Raw genomic sequence first — 19,451 nt, 5'->3', positions numbered from 1 at the left:
TTCCTTATATGGCTTTGTTCCATTAAGTATGTATATGATGTGACAATGATATCTATTCCTTATATGGCTTTGTTCCATAAAGTATGTGACTTTACACACAGTGATTCCTGTTACATGGGTACCAGTATTACTAATACTCTTAACATCATCAGATGATACAATACTGTGAAAAAATGTGAAGCATAATAAATATTATATCAATTTCAAATAAAATAATTTATTTTTATTGAATAAACTTAAATAAAACCTTTGCAAGCATATATTACATCTGTCGTTCGTTTGTAGCCTGATCCTGACCGTGTAAAACTGTACTGTTCATACAAATGTAGCACTACAAAAACTACATATCAGCAACATGAATTGTTTCTTCACATCTACCTGTGTCATACATGATATAAGTATTTGTATCCAGGTAGATATCGTATGGATATACAAAGTCCTGTATATGTGTTAATAATCAGAACATGTTAATTGGTGTTAAATTCTTAGGAGATGACAATGAAGACTGTTACACTGGTTTGGTTGACAACTTGGTTTTGACCTGCTGAGAAGTTGTTTTTTTTCAATCAATCACCACTTTTCATCTGAAATGACTGCCTGTCAATAACAGTGAGGACATTGAAGATGAATTTCATTTTATTATAAAATGTGAATGTTATTTAGCTTTAAGAAAGCATTTTATTAAGAAATATTTTTCATTAGACTGAGTATGTACAAATTAATTCGACTTTTAGAAACAGAGAACAGCACAGAGTTATCAAATTTAGCAAAACATATTAAATTAAGTAATAAAAAAAGAAAAAAAAAAATTTTTATAAGTTAAATTTAGCTTTATCCCTCTACACTAGTCTTATTTATACTTACGAGAGTTGTTTGTGTGTCAGTGCGTATGTAAGTATGTCGAGAGAGAGCGGGTGTTTTTGAATGGATGTAAGTGTGGATTTTGTGTATTGTGTTTGTATATATGTTTGTTTCAAACCGATGAGCAGAAAGGCTCATGGTAATAAAAGAATTGAATTGAATAACAACCATCTACAATTATGTATGGGTTTTTACTATAAAATGAGACTCCGTTTCTGTAGAGTCACAGCACTATTGTTAGTAAGCCATACTAAATTATCTGCGTGTTCAACACCTGACTAGCAAAAAATGTGTGAAACGAGTAATATAATCTATTCGAGGCCCCAGAATGGAATGATCGATTCCGCAGGTACTTTTCACATCTGCAGCTCAATATTAACAGATTAATAACTTTGGTGTCCGCCTGCTGAGAATTTCAATCTCTTAATCCGTTATCACTTTATCAACAACTCGTATCTCAATCCACATGATCTAATTTCTTAATCCGTTATCTCTGTCAACAACTCGAATCTCAATCCACAAGATCCAATCTCTTAATCCGTTATCTCTGTCAACAACTCGAATTTCAATCCACAAGATCCAATCTCTTAATCCGTTATCACTGTCAACAACTCGAATCTCAATCCACATGATCCAATCTCTTAATCCGTTATCACTGTCAACAACTCGAATCTCAATCAACATGATCCAATCTCTTAATCCGTTATCACTGTCAACAACTCGAATCTCAATCCACATGATCCAGCGTTTGCCACGTTTTGAAAATGTCGGTTATATAACACATTAACCCAGTCATCCCTGAAATTTTATAATGAACTGTTCCAGCCTTTGAATCAGGATAGTGTAAATGTGTCGTCAGGTGAACGAGTTAATGTCCTATTTTCTGTGTCTACTGTTGAAGTGCTCTCCCATATTTATCCAGTAAAGCTCTGTAAGAAAAAAATCACAGAAATACAAAATATATCACCATACAAGTTAACCCATTCGCCCCTGTAATTTCATAATAGATTGGTCTAGTCCAAATCAGGGGTGTAAGTTAAACTTGTTTCAGAGAACATTTAATATTCATTTACAATATGGCAGTTACACTAAACCAACTTATTTTAGCATGTTTTTAAAGGACTATATATGGTCTGCGCTCTTTTTGGCCCTCAAAATTCGTCAAATTTTCAAAACTGTTATTTAGTATTTAAATTGTTTGATTTGACATATTTAGTACATCCTAAATCATACTTAGTTCTTTCGCAGATTTCACTAATGATAAAAAAAAAAAATCATAAAACTAATTCGTCAAGAAAATAAGTTGTTTACAGTAGATGTATCAGAGTTACTTCCCTTCATTATGTCGGTGCTGATTGACAGTGAAGGTAAGTAACTCTGGTACATTACCATGGTTACATGGTACATGCATTGAGCATGCTTAAACTGCTATAGGTAGTATGCTGATAAAATCATCAAAGACATCTTTGGAACTATGATCTATATTTGAATTTCCAAAATATTAGAGTTGCAAAATCTATTTACATGTAAAGGAGAAATATGAACAAATGCAATATTCAGTTTTTGAAATACAATGTACAACTTTCATATTAATGCAGAGTCATATCGTGTATTTTTTAGACACAATAAACTGTTATCCAGTAATTTCGGTAAAAGAGAATTTCAAGATCATTTTAGAACTGATCAAATGGATACAAACGTCCAACTGATTTTTGGGGAAATAACTCTAACAGTTCTTCTTCAAAATGTTTTTTGTGTATAACTTAGGGTTAAAAAATATCTTAATTAATTCAAAGGGAAATAACTCTAACAATAAGCTAGCACCTTCTTTAAGATGTTTCTATGTACAATGTAAAGGTAAGGTTATGTATAACCCAGCCCAACCCAACCCCACATCCATTTTATTGTATGGACAACACAACACGATTCTGTAGAGACTTACAAACACTTTTCATGTAGACTTGTGAACTGAGGTCGATCTTTGGCCTCCCACGCCCAACAATCCATCATTAGCTGATACACGTCGTCTGGACAATTCTTTGTCTTCTCCTTCTTCAGTCGGAACCCTTTCTCCATGTGAGCCAGGCCAATGGTTATCAGGTTCTGTATGTCTTTGCCTCCGACCTCACAAATGTTTGGAATTTCTCCGAGGGTGAAGATTTCCCAGGCGACAATTCCGTAACTCCACACGTCACTCTCATGTGACAGGCGCTGCTTTAGGAGAACTTCTGGGGCACACCTAAATAAATGAAATATATACCAGATTTTAAATTTTGATTGATATTCAATCATTTATGGAGGGACCCTGCAGTATTCTGTGTTTGCATGTATACTACAGAGTTATCTCCCTTGTGGGTAGACAACCATTGTGACATCATCATTTTGTGAGCAAATTAATTAATTACTTTACACTCATAAACACATAATGTTACAATCAATACCTAACCACAAGGGCAGATAACTCTGTAATATGCAAAAGGAGAGTAGTGAACAAGACATGGAAAATATATTGTTCTTTCATACTTCACAATATTAACTCATGATTGCTAAGTAAAATTAGTGGCCTATGGGCCTAATTAACGGTCATCTGACTATTGACACAATACAGCACAGTCAAAGAAGGCAAAACAACTTTGCATCAATACAAAAGGAATCAAATAGACTTTTTTAAATTAACAATACAAGGATTGTATACTAGAAATTCTATACACTGTATTTGGCAGTTGTGAACTTAAATGATGGTCGAGGTCATTTGTCTGAACAAACTCAATAGCCCTTCATCCCAGCATGTCACAAGCCCAATATCAGGTCTCTAGGGCTCTTAGTTATTCACAAGAAAGTTGTTTTAAAAAATTAGCATTTTTGATCCCTGACCTTGAATGGAGGTCAAGGTCATTCAATTGAACAAGCATGGTAACTCTTCCTCCCAGCATGCTAAACTAGGCCAAATATCACTACCCTGCAATTTTCAGTTATTGAGAAGTCATTTGAATGAAAAGTTTGTGCATAGCGGAAGCCAAGTACTACAGGTCACGGCTGAAGATGACGGACAATGCATGATGACAATAGGTTATCACGACCCTTCAAGTTAGATGACTTTAAATCAAGACTTTCAGTTCTTTTTGGGTAAGACCACAGACTTTAAATTCTGTAGTTAAACAGACACCTTCAGAAATCCCATCCCTATTTCATTGTGTGGCATAAAACCATGTTTCCTAATTTATCCAGACACAGGTCTATATAGTAACATATGATACTAACCACCAGCATGGCATCTTTTTCTCGTTGCCACGGCGATAGTAATCCTTGTCCTGTTGAATCGCCTTGGAGAGTCCGAAGTCGGATATTTTGGCCATCATATTGTCCATTAGTAGAATGTTTCTGGCAGCCAAATCACAATGAATGATTCTCTTCTGGGCAAGGTATTTCATTCCCTGGAATTAGCATATGTGTCTTATGTTAATATATAAATAATGGTATTATTCTATCGTACTTCTCATTTCACAAATCAACTTTTTGTTGCAATGTTAATGGAATCATGAAATTATCTTTTAGGACAACGCTATCCTTACTATAAATATTTGATTGTAATATAAGCATATATTTTGTACCACTCCAGATTTTCTCTCTTGAAAATACGTAACTAACAAGAGGCAAAGGAATAGCAACCTTATTCTTGCAATTTACTCCTCTCACAAATAAAAACAGACTCATTTCCCAAGATTATAAAACAGTCTCAAGGTTGGATATAGCAAATCTCAGATAATGTTATACAAATACTGTTTACGAGAGATCTTATTGGTTAGGCCAATTTTCCAGCCTAAGGCCATTGTGAAATTCTGGTCACCGAAGACTTACCGAGGCAATGTCGTTCATGATTCCGAGGTTCTGACGTAGTGAGAGTGAGGCTCGGCCTGATTTACACTTGGACAGATACTCAGACAAGGAGCCTTTAGGAACAAACTCCATCACGAGCATGTGAGCTGGAAATACATAGGGCAAGTCAGGTCAATAAACTGTCTTTTGCTGTTATTAAATTTTGCAATTTCCATTTCAAAATAAGTTTGCAAATATTAAAGATGCTCCACTGCCGACAGAGAATAAATGATATTCATCATTTGAACAATAATTGGTGTCTAATCGTGTATGTATATATCTAAACAACACAAAACATAATGTAAAAAAAAATTTGCAAATTTGAAAATTGAATGGAAATTGGAATTTTCTATCAGTGTAAATGATGAAGATGATAATTTGCAGAGAAATTTTTTTTCAAATTAACTGTTATTCAATTAACTTGCGAAATTGGTGAAAGTAAATCTCGCACAAAAGAAAGTTGATTTACAGTGTTTGTGTTACCTGTTAACTGTATAATACACATGTAAACATGTTTGCTTACTGGTGAAATTCTTTGCAATTATATGTTTGAATCCTATTCTTCAACCATCAAAAAAAATCCACAGATGGAACGTTTTCTCTTCAGCTATGTTTTATTACCCAATACATACTCCTATGAATAGGATTTGTATCCGGATACTTATCATACGGCCTGTTCTAGTACCTGGATATGTATTCTATGCATAAGATTTGTATCCAGATACATATCCTATGGGGATACTAATTCCACTTATGTAGCATAGAAGTAAACTGGGACAGGCAAACATACAGACATACAATGATGTGGTTTATGGTTTCATTAGTTAATATTCTGTTAATAGCTAGGGACATTTAAGAACATCACAGGCTAAATAGGTGGAGGAATGACGCAATGCTCAGAGAAACTAGAGGCCGAGAGAGGCCTGTATTGCTCACATGGTTTAATTTGTTGTACTGAGAAATGTTCTTAATACATGTTTGGTGTTTATTTCCTCAAAGATTTACTTCTAATTTATTGTTGTGCCCCCTCTCCCCCACTCCTTGTGCCCAAGAGTCAAGATTAATACAAACTCTGTTACCCTTACTACAAGGATGTTCTGGGCAAATTTGGTTACATGGCATGCAGAACTCTTTGGCTATTAGAGATTAAAAGAAATGTTGACGGACAAACAACTATGATGGATGATGGACGCTGCGCCGTGACATTTAGCCAAGTAAGCTATAAACACAGACCAGCAGTCAGTACTTGGCAAATGCCTACATGGGATTTGTATTCGTGTCCCAGAAATGGAGGAATTGTTATTTGTCCAGACATATTTTCTTAACCACTCGGCACCCCCCATTACAGGTGGAATAAAGTGTGAAATGATGAAAGTCTAAAACACTTACAATCTCGGACAAATCCTTTAAAAGTGACGATATTAGGATGAGATGCCGTTCCAAAGACATCTACCTCATCCCAAAAGAGTTCCTCGTTGCGTCGGTTGAAGTAGCTTTCTGCAATTACTTTAATGGCGACCTCCTCCTGCTTGTATAGCCCTTTGAATACGGAACCAAACTCGCCCTGAAGTGAAAGTCAATGAAAATTTATTTCATTAAAGATTTTCCATCACCGACAGAGCATAATTGGTTATCATACATGTAAATGTATATAATATGTATGTCTAATTAAAATAAAAGTAAAATTAAGTGAACTTGTTTTGCCTTTGGTAGATACACAATCAGTCCTTCATTTCAGATAGGGCATAGTGCCATGGATTTTTTTCGGGACGTAATTAATTATTTTTAATATTTTTGTAATAAAGTAAAATAAGAAGCTCAAACTTTTCAATGCTGGTTATGGTGTACAGTAAGTAATTTTTGTAAATAAGGAAAACACTAGTTTGTCTGATCCTGTTATTTATAGAGAAAATGTCATTCGTCAGCAGTGTAGCATCTTCATTTAAATATAGTAACATTATTCTGATTTGCATATTGAGGACTTTTAACATGATTACATAAATTAACACTATACCTTTTTTGCTTACTTATTATCTATATACATTGTATATTTATCTATTCTTAATAGAGATCCATGGCATCTTGAGTTTCGTGAGATAAAATAAGCCATACTAATGTTATCGTATATGGGGATCCACACATAGAAAACACATCATGTATACCTACCACCTGATTTAATAACATGACATTATATATCAAAGCAAGAAAATCAGTTTAGCAAACTTTTTGCAGGTGACCTGTAAAACTGCTCATAATTTACCTACCTGCCCCAAAACTTTGTCCCTATAGACATGTAAATCCTTCTTGGAAATAAGAAAATCTAATTTATCTCTCGGACTCCTGGGTAATCTGTCTGAGTGTGAATCCATTGGACTGCCAGGAGAGGTTATTTCAGGGGAGATAACTCCTCGGTTGGCAGGAGTAGTAACAGTTTGGAAAGCAGGGGCAATAATCACGGAGATTTGTTGTTGTTTTGTAACTTGATCTTCTTGTAAAACAGATTTCAATTGTGTTTCCTCAGGTCGAAGCACCTGTAGAATTTCACTGAAAAAATGGAATGGTATAGTCAGAAGCATATATACATAGGGATCGGAAACTCCTCATTTGTCTTGTTGACAGGCAGAGGGACCTGTGGTATTTAGGCATTTCCCCATTGCTAACCACTTTAAATATATTCTTTTAAAACATGATACACATGATACACATTTTTGCATCAATACAAAGTATAAACATTATATAATAGTTTGATATGACCTGAGTTTTATCGATTAATTTGTTTTTATACAATTTTTAAAAGCATGAAAATATGTTAAATAGAGTAAATACATCAAATAGAAAATAAGAAGGCAGCATTTCTTCCATATAAAAGGTAATCGTCACAATATATTAAAGGGAGATAACCCTTGCTTACATGCACTAATTCTTAATCTCCATAGAAAAGGTAATCGCCACAGTAAATTAAAGGGAGATAACCCTTGTTTACATGCACACATTCTTAATTTCCATAGAAAAGGCAATCGCCACAGTAAATTAAAGGGAGATAACCCTTGTTTACATGCACACATTCTTAATTTCCATAGAAAAGGCAATCGCCACAGTAAATTAAAGGGAGATAATCCATGCTTACGTGCACTCCTTCTGAATCTCCTGAAAAGTTGGCCGTTCCCTTGGTTCATATTTCCAGCACCACATCATAAGGTTCCTGACCTGTTCCGGACATCCTTCTGGACTCTCCAGTCGGGTCCCATCCACAAGTCGTTGTGTTAGGTCTTTTAAGTCCTTGCCGTAGGACGGACGTTTGCCGTGAGTGAACGCTTCCCACAATACCACTCCGTAACTCCACACATCGCCAGGGGTGGTGAATTTCAAGTGCATCAGTCCCTCAGGGGAACACCTACATCAACAAACAGTGGATAAATAGTCTATTTAACAAGAATTTCACATAGTTATTTGTGTGTAAGTTCATTAAATGTTCACTTGATATATATAGGATCTTACACGAGTGTTCATTTCATGAGATTTTATGAAACAAGTCTAGGAAGTTTTTATTTTTGCAAGCCTTGGCTCATATGAAATAAACATAAATTTAAGATACTTTTTATCACATAACTACAAAAACCTAATAACAAAAAATTTCACGCCAAAATGTATTTTTCGAAAATCCAGTGGTGGCAGCCATTTTGTCCCCCTCTCCTTGTAATCCTGACTTCACATAATTTTTCATGATGTCATTTTATTGTTTCTGTCTGACGCCACAATGAATTTTCAGCCAATGAAAATCACTCCAGGTCATATTACACCAGTGACACATGCAAAAATATTGCACAGGCTGATGTGAATAACGAAAATCAGGACAAATAATTACATAATATTATAGAATAGTGTCCGGAGAATCAGGTACTGTTGCAGCTTAACACCCATGTATGTAAACAATAAGTCAGGATCATTAAACAATAAGTCAGGATCATTATGTTATAGGTGATATACTGATCTCTGTTATTCCATCTTAGCATATCATAGAGTTGCCTCCCTTGCAGGAATTAGGTATCTATTGTGATATCATTATTTTGTCAGCAAAACTCATGTCATTTTCATAGGAAACTTTGAATGTGACCTTCGCAAACACATGATGTCACAATCAATACCTACCTACAAGGGCAGATAACCCTATAATATGCAAAATTACAGAATAAAGCATGATAGATTTATGAGTGCTGTGATTATAGATCAAATTAATAAAATACAAAAACAGAACTATGCACAACTTTCACACTAAATATTGTTTTCTCACCAAGATGCTGGCAGTTCCTTTTCCCTTGAACGGCGATAGTATTCTTTGTCATTTAAGTTCCTTGCCAGTCCAAAGTCAGAGATCTTAGCACGTAGACCTATGGTCATTAGAATGTTTCTGCCAGCAAGATCCGAGTGAATGATTCGTTTTTCTGACATGTATTTCATTCCCTGTAAAATCATAGAGCCAAAACTAAACTCAAATTATCAAAACATTAAATTAGAATGGTTTAAATCATGTTTAGAATGGTTAGAGAATACAGAGAACTACAAATGTTAGTTTGAGACATACTGAAAATAAACTTAATTTCACATCGATTTAATTTCAACAAAGATTTTATTTCACAATCTATACTTTTCTGATTCTATATATATATAGAAATAATAATTATAAGTAATATAAGAAATAAAATTCCATATTATATTTATATATAATATTAGAAATAATATTATATTTATTAATTTATATATATACATAAATAAACTGAATTATTTAGAATACATATATATATATATGGCCATAACATGGTAACATATATAGATGTAATATCTAAATAAATGATGTCATAGAAACAAACATGAGGCCTATAGGCCTTAACAGTCATCTGAGTTGAATATAGAAAGAAACAAAGACATATAAACACTATATACTGGCCCTTGAAGTCGGTCAGTGATTTTATAGATTTGATTTTTTGATCTATGAATAGCATTGCTTCCATCAAACCTGAGAATTTTAGTCATTTTGACCCTATTTGGCCCCGCCCCTCTGGTCCCCCAGGGGGTCAGTGAGGACAGGTATGGATGTTAAAATGCTATATCTCTGGCTAATAAACAGACCCCAGTGTCATATATTTCACAATTTTGTAAAGGAACTTAAGACCTTTCCATCTATGAAAAGTATTTGATTCTCCAGGATTTCAGAAGAAGATTTCTGAAGTTTAAGCCCATTTGACCCCATCCCTAAGGCCCCTGGGAGTAAGTCATGGAAAATTTGTTAATAGGATTCAATGGATTCAATGGCCATCTCCATTACATATGACCATATAATGTTCAGAAGGTGGAAACGAGAGACCCCAGGGTCATATAATTCATAATTTTGTAAAGGAGACGAGAGACCCCAGGGTCATATAATCTATAACTTTGTAAAGGAGACGAGAGACCCCAGGGTCATATAATTCATAATTTTGTAAAGGAGACGAGAGACCCCAGGGTCATATAATTCAAATTTTGTAAAGGATCTTTCTATCTATGAAGAGTATTTGATTCTACCACATCTGTGAGTGGAGAAAAAGATTTGAAATTTTAGTCAATTTTACCCCTTTTGGCCCCTTCCACAGCCCCCTGGGTGTTGGGGGGGTCATATAATTCACAATTTTGATTCACCTTATGCCTTAGAAGGTTTGTGCAAGATTTCATTGAAATTGCTTCAGCAGTTTTGGAGAAGTTGAAAATGTCAATTGTTTACGGACATACTACGGACAAAAGGGGATTAGAATAGGTCACTTGAGACTTTGTCTCAGGTGACCTATTAAAATGTCATACTGACTGATTAAGGCATAGCATTATACGAATCAGACAAAGGAGACACTTTGTAGAATAGAGAAAAGCATGAGTTGAAAAAGTACCATACCTCTGCGATGTCCAACATTATATCCATCAGTTTGTCTGGCAAGAGGCACTGGTTCTTTTCCTGTTGTTTTCTCAGGAAACAACTCATTGACCCATTATCTACATACTCCATGACGATCTCTGAAATACACAATTTATAAAAGTATATCAATCTTCAGGTCAACATAAAAATTAAAACCAGTTTTAGTGAAGCAGGAACTTAAGTATTTGATCTTTGCAATGTTTTGTTTTGATCAGAAAAAAAATTGGATCAAGTTAGAAGTAGTTCTGTCAGATGTTTAAAGAAATCATATTGATGGATTGAGGTATCTTATATTGACAGATAAATCATTTGGTATGGACAGATAGAGAGGATCTTACATGGGTGACTATGTGATATGAAATTTATCAAAAAAGTCCAATAATTTGATATGTCACGAGCCTTTAGTCACGAGTGTAAGTTCTATTTATCACATAACTTTTATTAATTGAAATATAAGCAAAACTTTAAACTTCGTCTCTATATAAAACTATAGAAATGTTATCATCTGAAGCTTATGAACAAGAGAGCTCTAGAACTTACTATCGTTACAAATGCCGAAGAAACGGACAATGTTGGGGTGACGCAATTCCTCCATCATTTTCGCTTCTCGTTTGAATTCCTGACTCTCCAGTACCGATCTGTAGTCCTTTCCCTTCAGACACTTGGCTGCTATCTGTATACGCCGTTCTTGGAACCTTAAGTAGCCCAGCATCACTTTCCCGTAGTGTCCCTGTGGTAAACAAAACACTGTCTCGGTCAACATAACTATTTCTAGTTCATGTAATATCATATTCACCAGCACACACGTTCATAATTGTATAAATTCTTGGTACTTTTACATTCTATCTTTTACAAATGATATAATAAGAGCAAAATTCACTCAAAATAGACTTAAAATATCTTCTAAACATTAATGTAAAAGCAAAAGTCAGTAGCACTTTTAAGCATTGATGTCACTATTTTTTAATTTTATCGGGGTATCAAAAAAAAAAAATAGTTTTCAAACTGTGTGAATCTGCCTGGCCAATCAGAAAGCCAGATTTGGTATGAAAACAAAGAAATATTAATTATAGTCTATTGTCAAACAGATGAAGTAATATAGATTATTTTTAGAATTGAATCATGTTAACTATTCAAAGATTAGAGCATATTGAAATATAATCAGAGGTTTTTACGATCACTATGTTTTAGTATATTTACCTCTCCGAGAGATTTATTGGAGATTTCTAGTTGTGTGCTCCTGATCATTGCTGGATTCTCCGAGTTCGGGTCTGGTAGAGGCCTCTGAGGGGTAGGAAACGGGACATTGGGTAAACTTCTACGGGGAGCTGGAGGAACAGGCCCAGGTCTGTGGTCCTGTATTGGGGGCACTTCTGGAACCACTTGTTTTACTGTAAAAGAAATTATCATTTATATTTCATGCAAGTTAATTTCTTATCTCTAATTTCTTTCTTATTTTTTAAGTAAGCAGGGTACTGTTATACATTAAATGAATAAATATGTGGAAGTACAGAGAAAAATACACATTCCTGTCTAGTGTCCTGACCAGGAATCAAACACCGGTCTCCAGCGTGAAAATATATCTACACTGCTCTATCTATACTGAGCCAAAGAAGCACGCCCTGTGGGTTGATTGACAGAGGCTGTATTTAACACTATGTACAAACCAAACCGACCCCCTCATTTTAGATATAGGCAGGTATATATCCTTTCTACCCTCTTCCTGTGTAAGATTCATGAGTGTTCTCTTACCCTGACAGGGATATCCACAATTTTACCAATGTGAGATTTTTCTATTTCATCCTAGGGTAAAGATAAGCTATACAAGAACTTTGCTCGTGAGACACAAGTGATCATAGAGTTAGAGAAAAAGTCATTATTATACCTCACTTTCATTTAGAATGTTCTGATTGGATTGAACTTGATCACATGACATTGAATAATTCAGATATTTCACTGGAAATGGAAGGGGAGGGAATTAACCCCAGGGAAATAACCTCTTAGAAGTTCCGCATGCGACCGGAAGTTGACGTCATCTGCAGCGTCAACCAACAATGGCAATGCAGTCGCTTTCTTATGTGCAGCCACACGAATTTAGCAATGTTGTTTGGAGATATCTTCATGAGTTCTTTTACTAGAGATTAAGATATCTTGTTGATTTAACAAATTAATGGATTGGTTTTAATTTTGTTCATTATAATGAAATAACTATGTCCCTATGTGTTGGGGTACATCTAGAATGGTCTCCCTAGAAAGAGTTATTCTTCACCCTCAAGAAAATAACTCTTTCCAGGGAGACAATTCTAGATGTACCCCGACAGAAAGAGCTATAATTGTACATTACAGACATGTGAAATCTGACCTTCATGGAACAGGCATGTTAAATCTGACCTTCAGGGAACAGGCATGTTAAATCTGACCTTCAGGGAACAGACATGTTAAATCTGACCTTCAGGGAACAGGCACGTTAAATCTGACCTTCAGGGAACAGGCATGTTAAATCTGACCTTCAGAGAACAGACATATTAAATCTGACCTTCAGGGAACAGGCATGTTAAATCTGACCTTCAGGAACAGGCATGTTAAATCAGACCTTCAGGGAACAGACATGTTAAATCTGACCTTCAGGGAACAGACATGTTAAATCTGACCTTCAGGGAACAGACATGTTAAATCTGACCTTCAGGGAACAGACATGTTAAATCTGACCTTCAGGGAACAGGCATGTTAAATCTGACCTTCAGGGAACAGGCATGTTAAATCTGACCTTCAGGGAACAGACATGTTAAATCTGACCTTCAGGGAACAAGGCATGTTAAATCTGACCTTCAGGGAACAGGCATGTTAAATCTGACCTTCAGGGAACAGACATGTTAAATCTGACCTTCAGGGAACAGACATGTTAAATCTGACCTTCAGGGAACAGACATGTTAAATCTGACCTTCAGGGAACAGCATGTTAAATCTGACCTTCAGGGAACAGACATGTTAAATCTGACCTTCAGGGAACAGGCATGTTAAATCTGACCTTCAGGAACAGACATGTTAAATCTGACCTTCAGGGAACAGGCATGTTAAATCTGACCTTCAGGGAACAGACATGTTAAATCTGACCTTCAGGGAACAGGCATGTTAAATCTGACCTTCAGGGAACAGACAATTTATACATTACCTCTTGTTTCATGATCCTCTTCAGTATGATGGAAACTATCTTTAAGTTCTGGAGTACGGAAATCTGACGGGATAGCCGGAACTTCATCATCACTCTCTGGCTCGTGTGATGTTTCTGCTTCTGACCAAATCGGATAATTATCATCCTGGATGCTATCGTAGTCATGGTATTCATTAGCTGTGGAATTAAAGATTCACTGTTAGGAGGATGTGAAAGTTTATCACATACTCTGCTGTACAACCAGGGACTTCAATGATGTAATATTTTTGCATATTTCACTAGTTTAATGTAACTTTAAGCATTTTCAGTGGTTAGATTTTTTATCATAATGTCATGATTTAACGTCAGTAACCAATGAAGTGAAATCAGGATTCAAGTAAAATCTAAAATCGTCACCCGGTACAGAAAGTGTAAATGTTTAGAATCACTGACTCACCATAGGATGCTGTTAGAGTGTTAAGGTCGCGTACAAGTTCCTTGGCTGTGGGGCGTTCCTCAGGGGAGATCACTCTACACTTATCAATCATGTCGGCCATGGTGGTCTTACACTTAGTGATGTGTGTGGGGTCAGAAGTCTGAATCCTCAGACCTTCAATGTTTGGTAACCGGTTATTGTCTGATCGATAAAACTTCTTTTGCTGAAGGAAATTAAAAAAGAAAACATCATCAACTGCTAATATGGTCAAACTTGTCTATAAAGACCAGCGAAGGGACAAAGCCAAGTAGTCTGATAAACTGGTCAAACTGGTCAAAATGTATGGAAATTGGCTATTTCTTTACCCTAGAAAAGTCATGTTATTACAATTATACGGGGTGGTCGCTAAGTCAGGTTGGCTGTATTCATTTGTCTGTATGATTTCCACCTCCACATATCTAAGTGGGGAACTGGAAAGGATACAGCATGGCACGTGACACAACAGGACTAAATGGACACTTTATTTAAACTCACAAAATCCAATTATGAACAAAAAACACTTACTCCATCAAATGACATTGATGACAGAGGCGGCTTGTCTATGGGGTTTTCTCCCAGGGCAAACATCTCCCAGATCGTTGTACCGAAGGCAAATATGTCCGACTTCATATTTGTACAATCATGTTCTTTGTCAAATAGTTCTGGTGCGACCCATGGATACCTAGTAACACAATTGGTAGGAATTTTCTTAATACAGACGCCAGCAGAACATATTTATCATAAGGTCAATAATTGATGTTTAAATTTGAATATGTCTAATTAACACAAAAATATACATAAAATAATCTGTTTAGCTTTTGTTGTCTATATCTCATTCCATAAAGGGCATGCTTTTTTTGGATGAAATTTTAAATATAGTTTAAACACTTTTATTCTGAAGTAAAACAAGGAACTCAAGCTATATTGGTAAAAGTGTAAAGTAAAAACTTTTAGGGTTCTGAAGAAAAATACTGATTTGTTTTTAATATGTAAGAATTACCATTCGTTGTAGCACCTTTGACAATGTACAGTGTAACTTGTATATATATAAACAAGATGTCACCTTTGCTAGCCTGTTTGGCCGGGATAGCCGTGCTATTGGATTATACAGATTTAAACTATTAAACCAAATTAATAAGGAAAATCCGCAGCTCTACAATCAAGTAAGTATAGACAGGAATCCAGATTAGACTAATACCTGTTTAAAGAAAAAAAAAACTATCTTTCTCGATAACTAAAATTTTCAATTTCAATTTAAAAACCAGTTAAATAAGAATAACATTCACAGATTTGAAATTTGAATAGATATTCCTATCTACATAATTCATGGAGATTAACTTTTGCAAATTTTCTTAGATTGCAAAATTCACGGAAAGTAAATCGTACACGTAAGAAAGTTGATTTATAGTGCATTATACCATGATCTGGATGTTGATATCTAGACTGTTATAATAGTAATAATGAAGATGTCTTCAGACAATTCCCAAACACAGTCTATAAATCTCCAGTGTTGATGACACAAACTGGATCCACCAAAAATGCTTGTACTTAATAAATCATATCTCTGTAACCTTTGACCTTTAACTTTGCCCGATGAAAATCAATCAGGCCAAGGTCAAGGTTTTTCTGAGTTGACACACACCTTTTCTTGTTGACCTTTTCACTGTCAGCCATCGAAGGGCTGTTGTAGACTTGTACCATGCCCGGGTCTCCGATCTTAACGACTATCTCATTAATGTCGTATACATATACGAGGATATTTTGACAGCAGATGTTGCCGTGGTGAAGATTTCTCTCTTCCTGTAAGCATAAAACAACATATTGTTTAGTATCATAGCATGGTCTGGTTTGATTAGTGTAATATCCTATTAACAGCCAGGGTCATGTAAGGACGTGCCAGGTTTAGATGGTGGAAGAAAGCCAGAGTACCCGGAGAAAAACCACCAACCAGCAGTTAATTAGTACCTAGCAACTTGCTACATGTGCTGGATAAACAATTATCAATAAGACTCTTACACAGTGTAAACAAATTTCCTTTTTTGCATGTAATTTAAATTTGTATATTCTTGAAAGTTGATCTCCGTGTTAATACCTACATCACTTATTACTTTCATTTCCCTTCAATCTTTAAATATGCGTAAGTTAATCTTTTCAATATTTTGTTCTTAAATGGATATCACAAAATTTAATAGCTGTGATCAAAACTTTATAACAGTAGAATGAATACCAGAACCACAATATGTAACAAGGTCACGATCGAGTCATAACCCAATCACCCCTATAGACACATTTAAACTCTTCTGATTCCAAAGCTGGAAGGGTTCATTCTGAATAAGTTAATGGTCACTAAAATTCTTCAATATAATAGAAGTAATATGTCCATTTTTGTCCTAACTTTCAACCCCTTAACATTGTCTTCTTGCTGTCAATGTTGATTTAAACAAACTAGAAGTTTTCTGTTTCTCTATATAGTAGTCACTCACCATATCTAACATACATGTATAACATGTATAGTAAATTTGGACAAACTCTCAGAATACAAAATTAATAAGACTTTCCAAAAACAATTTTGTTAGGTTTCCTCTGGTTAGCAAATTTTGTCATTGTATATTAAAAGAGTTATCTGTCCTTGCAGGTAGGTATCTAAAGTGACGTTGTGTTTTTAAGAGTGCACAGTCATATGTTTCAAGTGATTTGAATTTTGTTCACAAAATAATGACGTCACAATCAATTCTTTCCAGCAAGGAAAAAAATTCTGTCATTTGCAAAGACGGAATACAATACTTTATGTTGCTATAGTTACCAGTTGATAAAGTCCTTGTGCCACCTGTAAAGCAGCGTACACAAGATGGCGGATGTAGATGGGCTGATCTGTTCTACGATTTGAGAAGAAATGCGATAACGATCCCTCCTTGGCATAGTTCATTACAATTTTAATTGGCATCGTCATACAAACTCCTATAATTCCAGCAAAATAAGTAGGCTCCTGTACTTCACGAAATTTCATTTGTTGTCGTAGTGCGTACAGGAAAGGCTGAAATTGGAAGAGCAAACTATTGTATTTATAGAACCATGAACTGCAATTAAATACCATATATGAAAAGTTAATTATCAATGAAATACTTGTACTGAATTTTTTAAACCCATGCTATAAAATGTTTATTATTCAGTATTAAAATTGCCATTAGTACCATCAATAATCCTGGAACTAATTCATTTTCTTTTGCACAAAATTGTGTAATCAATCAAATAACACAATATTTCATTTGCAGCGTTTACATGCATTATGTATGTAGATTAAAATTCTGTAATTGTTGCAGATGACAGAAAAAAAATGATGTGGTTCAATAACTAGACTACATTATTGTTATACTTTATTCATACATTGCTGTTATTTATTGTACTCCATTGTAACCGCCCCTCCCCCTTGTTACCTCTCCCCCCCCCCCCTTGTTACCTCCCCCTGTCTCCCCCACTCCCACCCCCATCCAACTGTTGCTGACATGTACATCATACCTCCTGACAATTGTATAGCTGGTTGGGTGATGTCCTCGTCCTCAGACTCTTCACAGCAACAGGCTGACTATCCTTGTACAAACCTTCGCACACCTCCGTGAATTTACCAATCCCTGTGAAAACAATAAAGAGTTGTCTCCCCTTAATGACCAGGTTTATCGATCCATGGGAAAACCCAATGAGTTAAGAACTAAATATGTATAACTAATGGCCTGAAATTCAAACTTTTAAAAGATTGTTTTTATTCATGATCATTATATAACTGCAGAATTTTTCAGGTTAACAGAAATAGAATATATGAAGTCCCTAATTTACTAAGAGAGATTTTCTGGAAATAACTGCAGCGACCTTGAATGAGACATGAAACTAAAGCTTGGTCACACCATTTTGATTCTTCAAACAGTTTAGCAATAAGACAGCAAACTATTCTTTTCTAAAAAGAACAAGAATGAACTTGTTCTTGACCTATTAATACCACAAAACTGTTTTGGGCAATCTGATTCTTTTCGTAAATTTCTGTAAAATGGAGCTGCTAAAGTAATGACAATTATCTTCTAAAAATAGCAATAAAGACTTTTTTTCATCTTTTTACAGAGTTACATACCAACAACTTTCTTCAATCTGAGATGAGATTCGGGGATTATAACTGGTTGCCGTGACAACACATTCTCATCTTTCTGTTGCTGGTCTTCTTCAGGGATGGCTTCCTTCTCATCCATAAACAACCTTTTCAACACACCACATGCTTCATCTGAAATAAATCATAGATAAGAAATGAGAGACCAATGACATCATTTTGACGTGACGTCATTGAAAAGACGTTTGACCTCTGATAATAAGTTTTATGCGAGAACAAAAGTTTGACCTCACTTGACCTGTGAGCATGAGGTCATAGTGACCAATTTACAGTGCATTGTTCCTTGCATTTAAGGATATACATGGAACAGCAGTCAACAGGGTGTGTTAAAATTAGGGGTGCCATGATACGGTAAAAGTGTATTGCAATACATATTGCAATATTTTGACCCCCATGGGCGTAGCACTTGGATCAAAACTTTCGCATGACCCAAACTATTTTTTTCAATATGAATATATAAAACCTTGGCTTTTATATTTTCATGATTCATTCAAGCAGCAACACTCCACAGTTAGCTGTTAAGAATCAGAAGAAGTAATACCTCTGGTTAATCAGCCTTGCACAATATTTCCTCTTCCTTCAGAGGAGGGATACATGACAAATCAAAGTAGTGAAAGCACTAACATTTGGCCGATTGAAGGACAACTGTAATAAATCAAAGTACTGAAAGAACTTTTTGTCAGGATTCCATATAAAGCTTGAAAAACAAATTCTCTTCACAAAACACAACATATGCTTCAATAGATATATAAACTCCAAGTCATTCTTAAAGATACAAATACATAACAACCAGAATTGATGACAATTAGATGTTGACACCATACATGCCATATTTTTCTAGGGGTGATAAGGGAGATTGATAACCATTTTAAGGGATTTTGGTCTCAAAAGAGGGAGGTATACGCGTGACATATATGAATAAATTAAATATCTGCTTTTTTATGATGAAATTCTGCATTCATATTGAATTTTACTGAAATAAAGGAATGTGTGG

At 35.2% G+C, this 19,451-nt stretch overlaps 1 protein-coding gene across 1 annotated transcript in view; it reads right to left on the bottom strand.

Moving 5' to 3' along the window:
- Positions 1–201: 201 nt before the first annotated feature.
- The window catches only part of LOC138309542 (tyrosine-protein kinase hopscotch-like), a 35,365-nt gene continuing 16,115 nt past the window's right edge, over positions 202–19,451 (bottom strand). The window contains 18 exon segments of the mRNA XM_069250771.1: positions 202–1,790; positions 2,804–3,100; positions 4,123–4,295; positions 4,720–4,844; positions 6,127–6,301; positions 7,002–7,281; positions 7,865–8,131; positions 9,029–9,198; positions 10,658–10,776; positions 11,219–11,408; positions 11,879–12,069; positions 13,851–14,027; positions 14,287–14,488; positions 14,830–14,986; positions 15,947–16,104; positions 17,108–17,338; positions 17,821–17,933; positions 18,425–18,571. Coding sequence (XP_069106872.1) covers positions 1,751–1,790; positions 2,804–3,100; positions 4,123–4,295; positions 4,720–4,844; positions 6,127–6,301; positions 7,002–7,281; positions 7,865–8,131; positions 9,029–9,198; positions 10,658–10,776; positions 11,219–11,408; positions 11,879–12,069; positions 13,851–14,027; positions 14,287–14,488; positions 14,830–14,986; positions 15,947–16,104; positions 17,108–17,338; positions 17,821–17,933; positions 18,425–18,571 — 3,212 coding nt within the window. The 3' untranslated portion in view covers positions 202–1,750.

This window comes from Argopecten irradians, chromosome 15, assembly GCF_041381155.1.
Source record: "Argopecten irradians isolate NY chromosome 15, Ai_NY, whole genome shotgun sequence".
NCBI classification, from domain to species: domain Eukaryota; kingdom Metazoa; phylum Mollusca; class Bivalvia; order Pectinida; family Pectinidae; genus Argopecten; species Argopecten irradians.
This window is presented reverse-complemented; position numbering and strand designations above follow the sequence as displayed.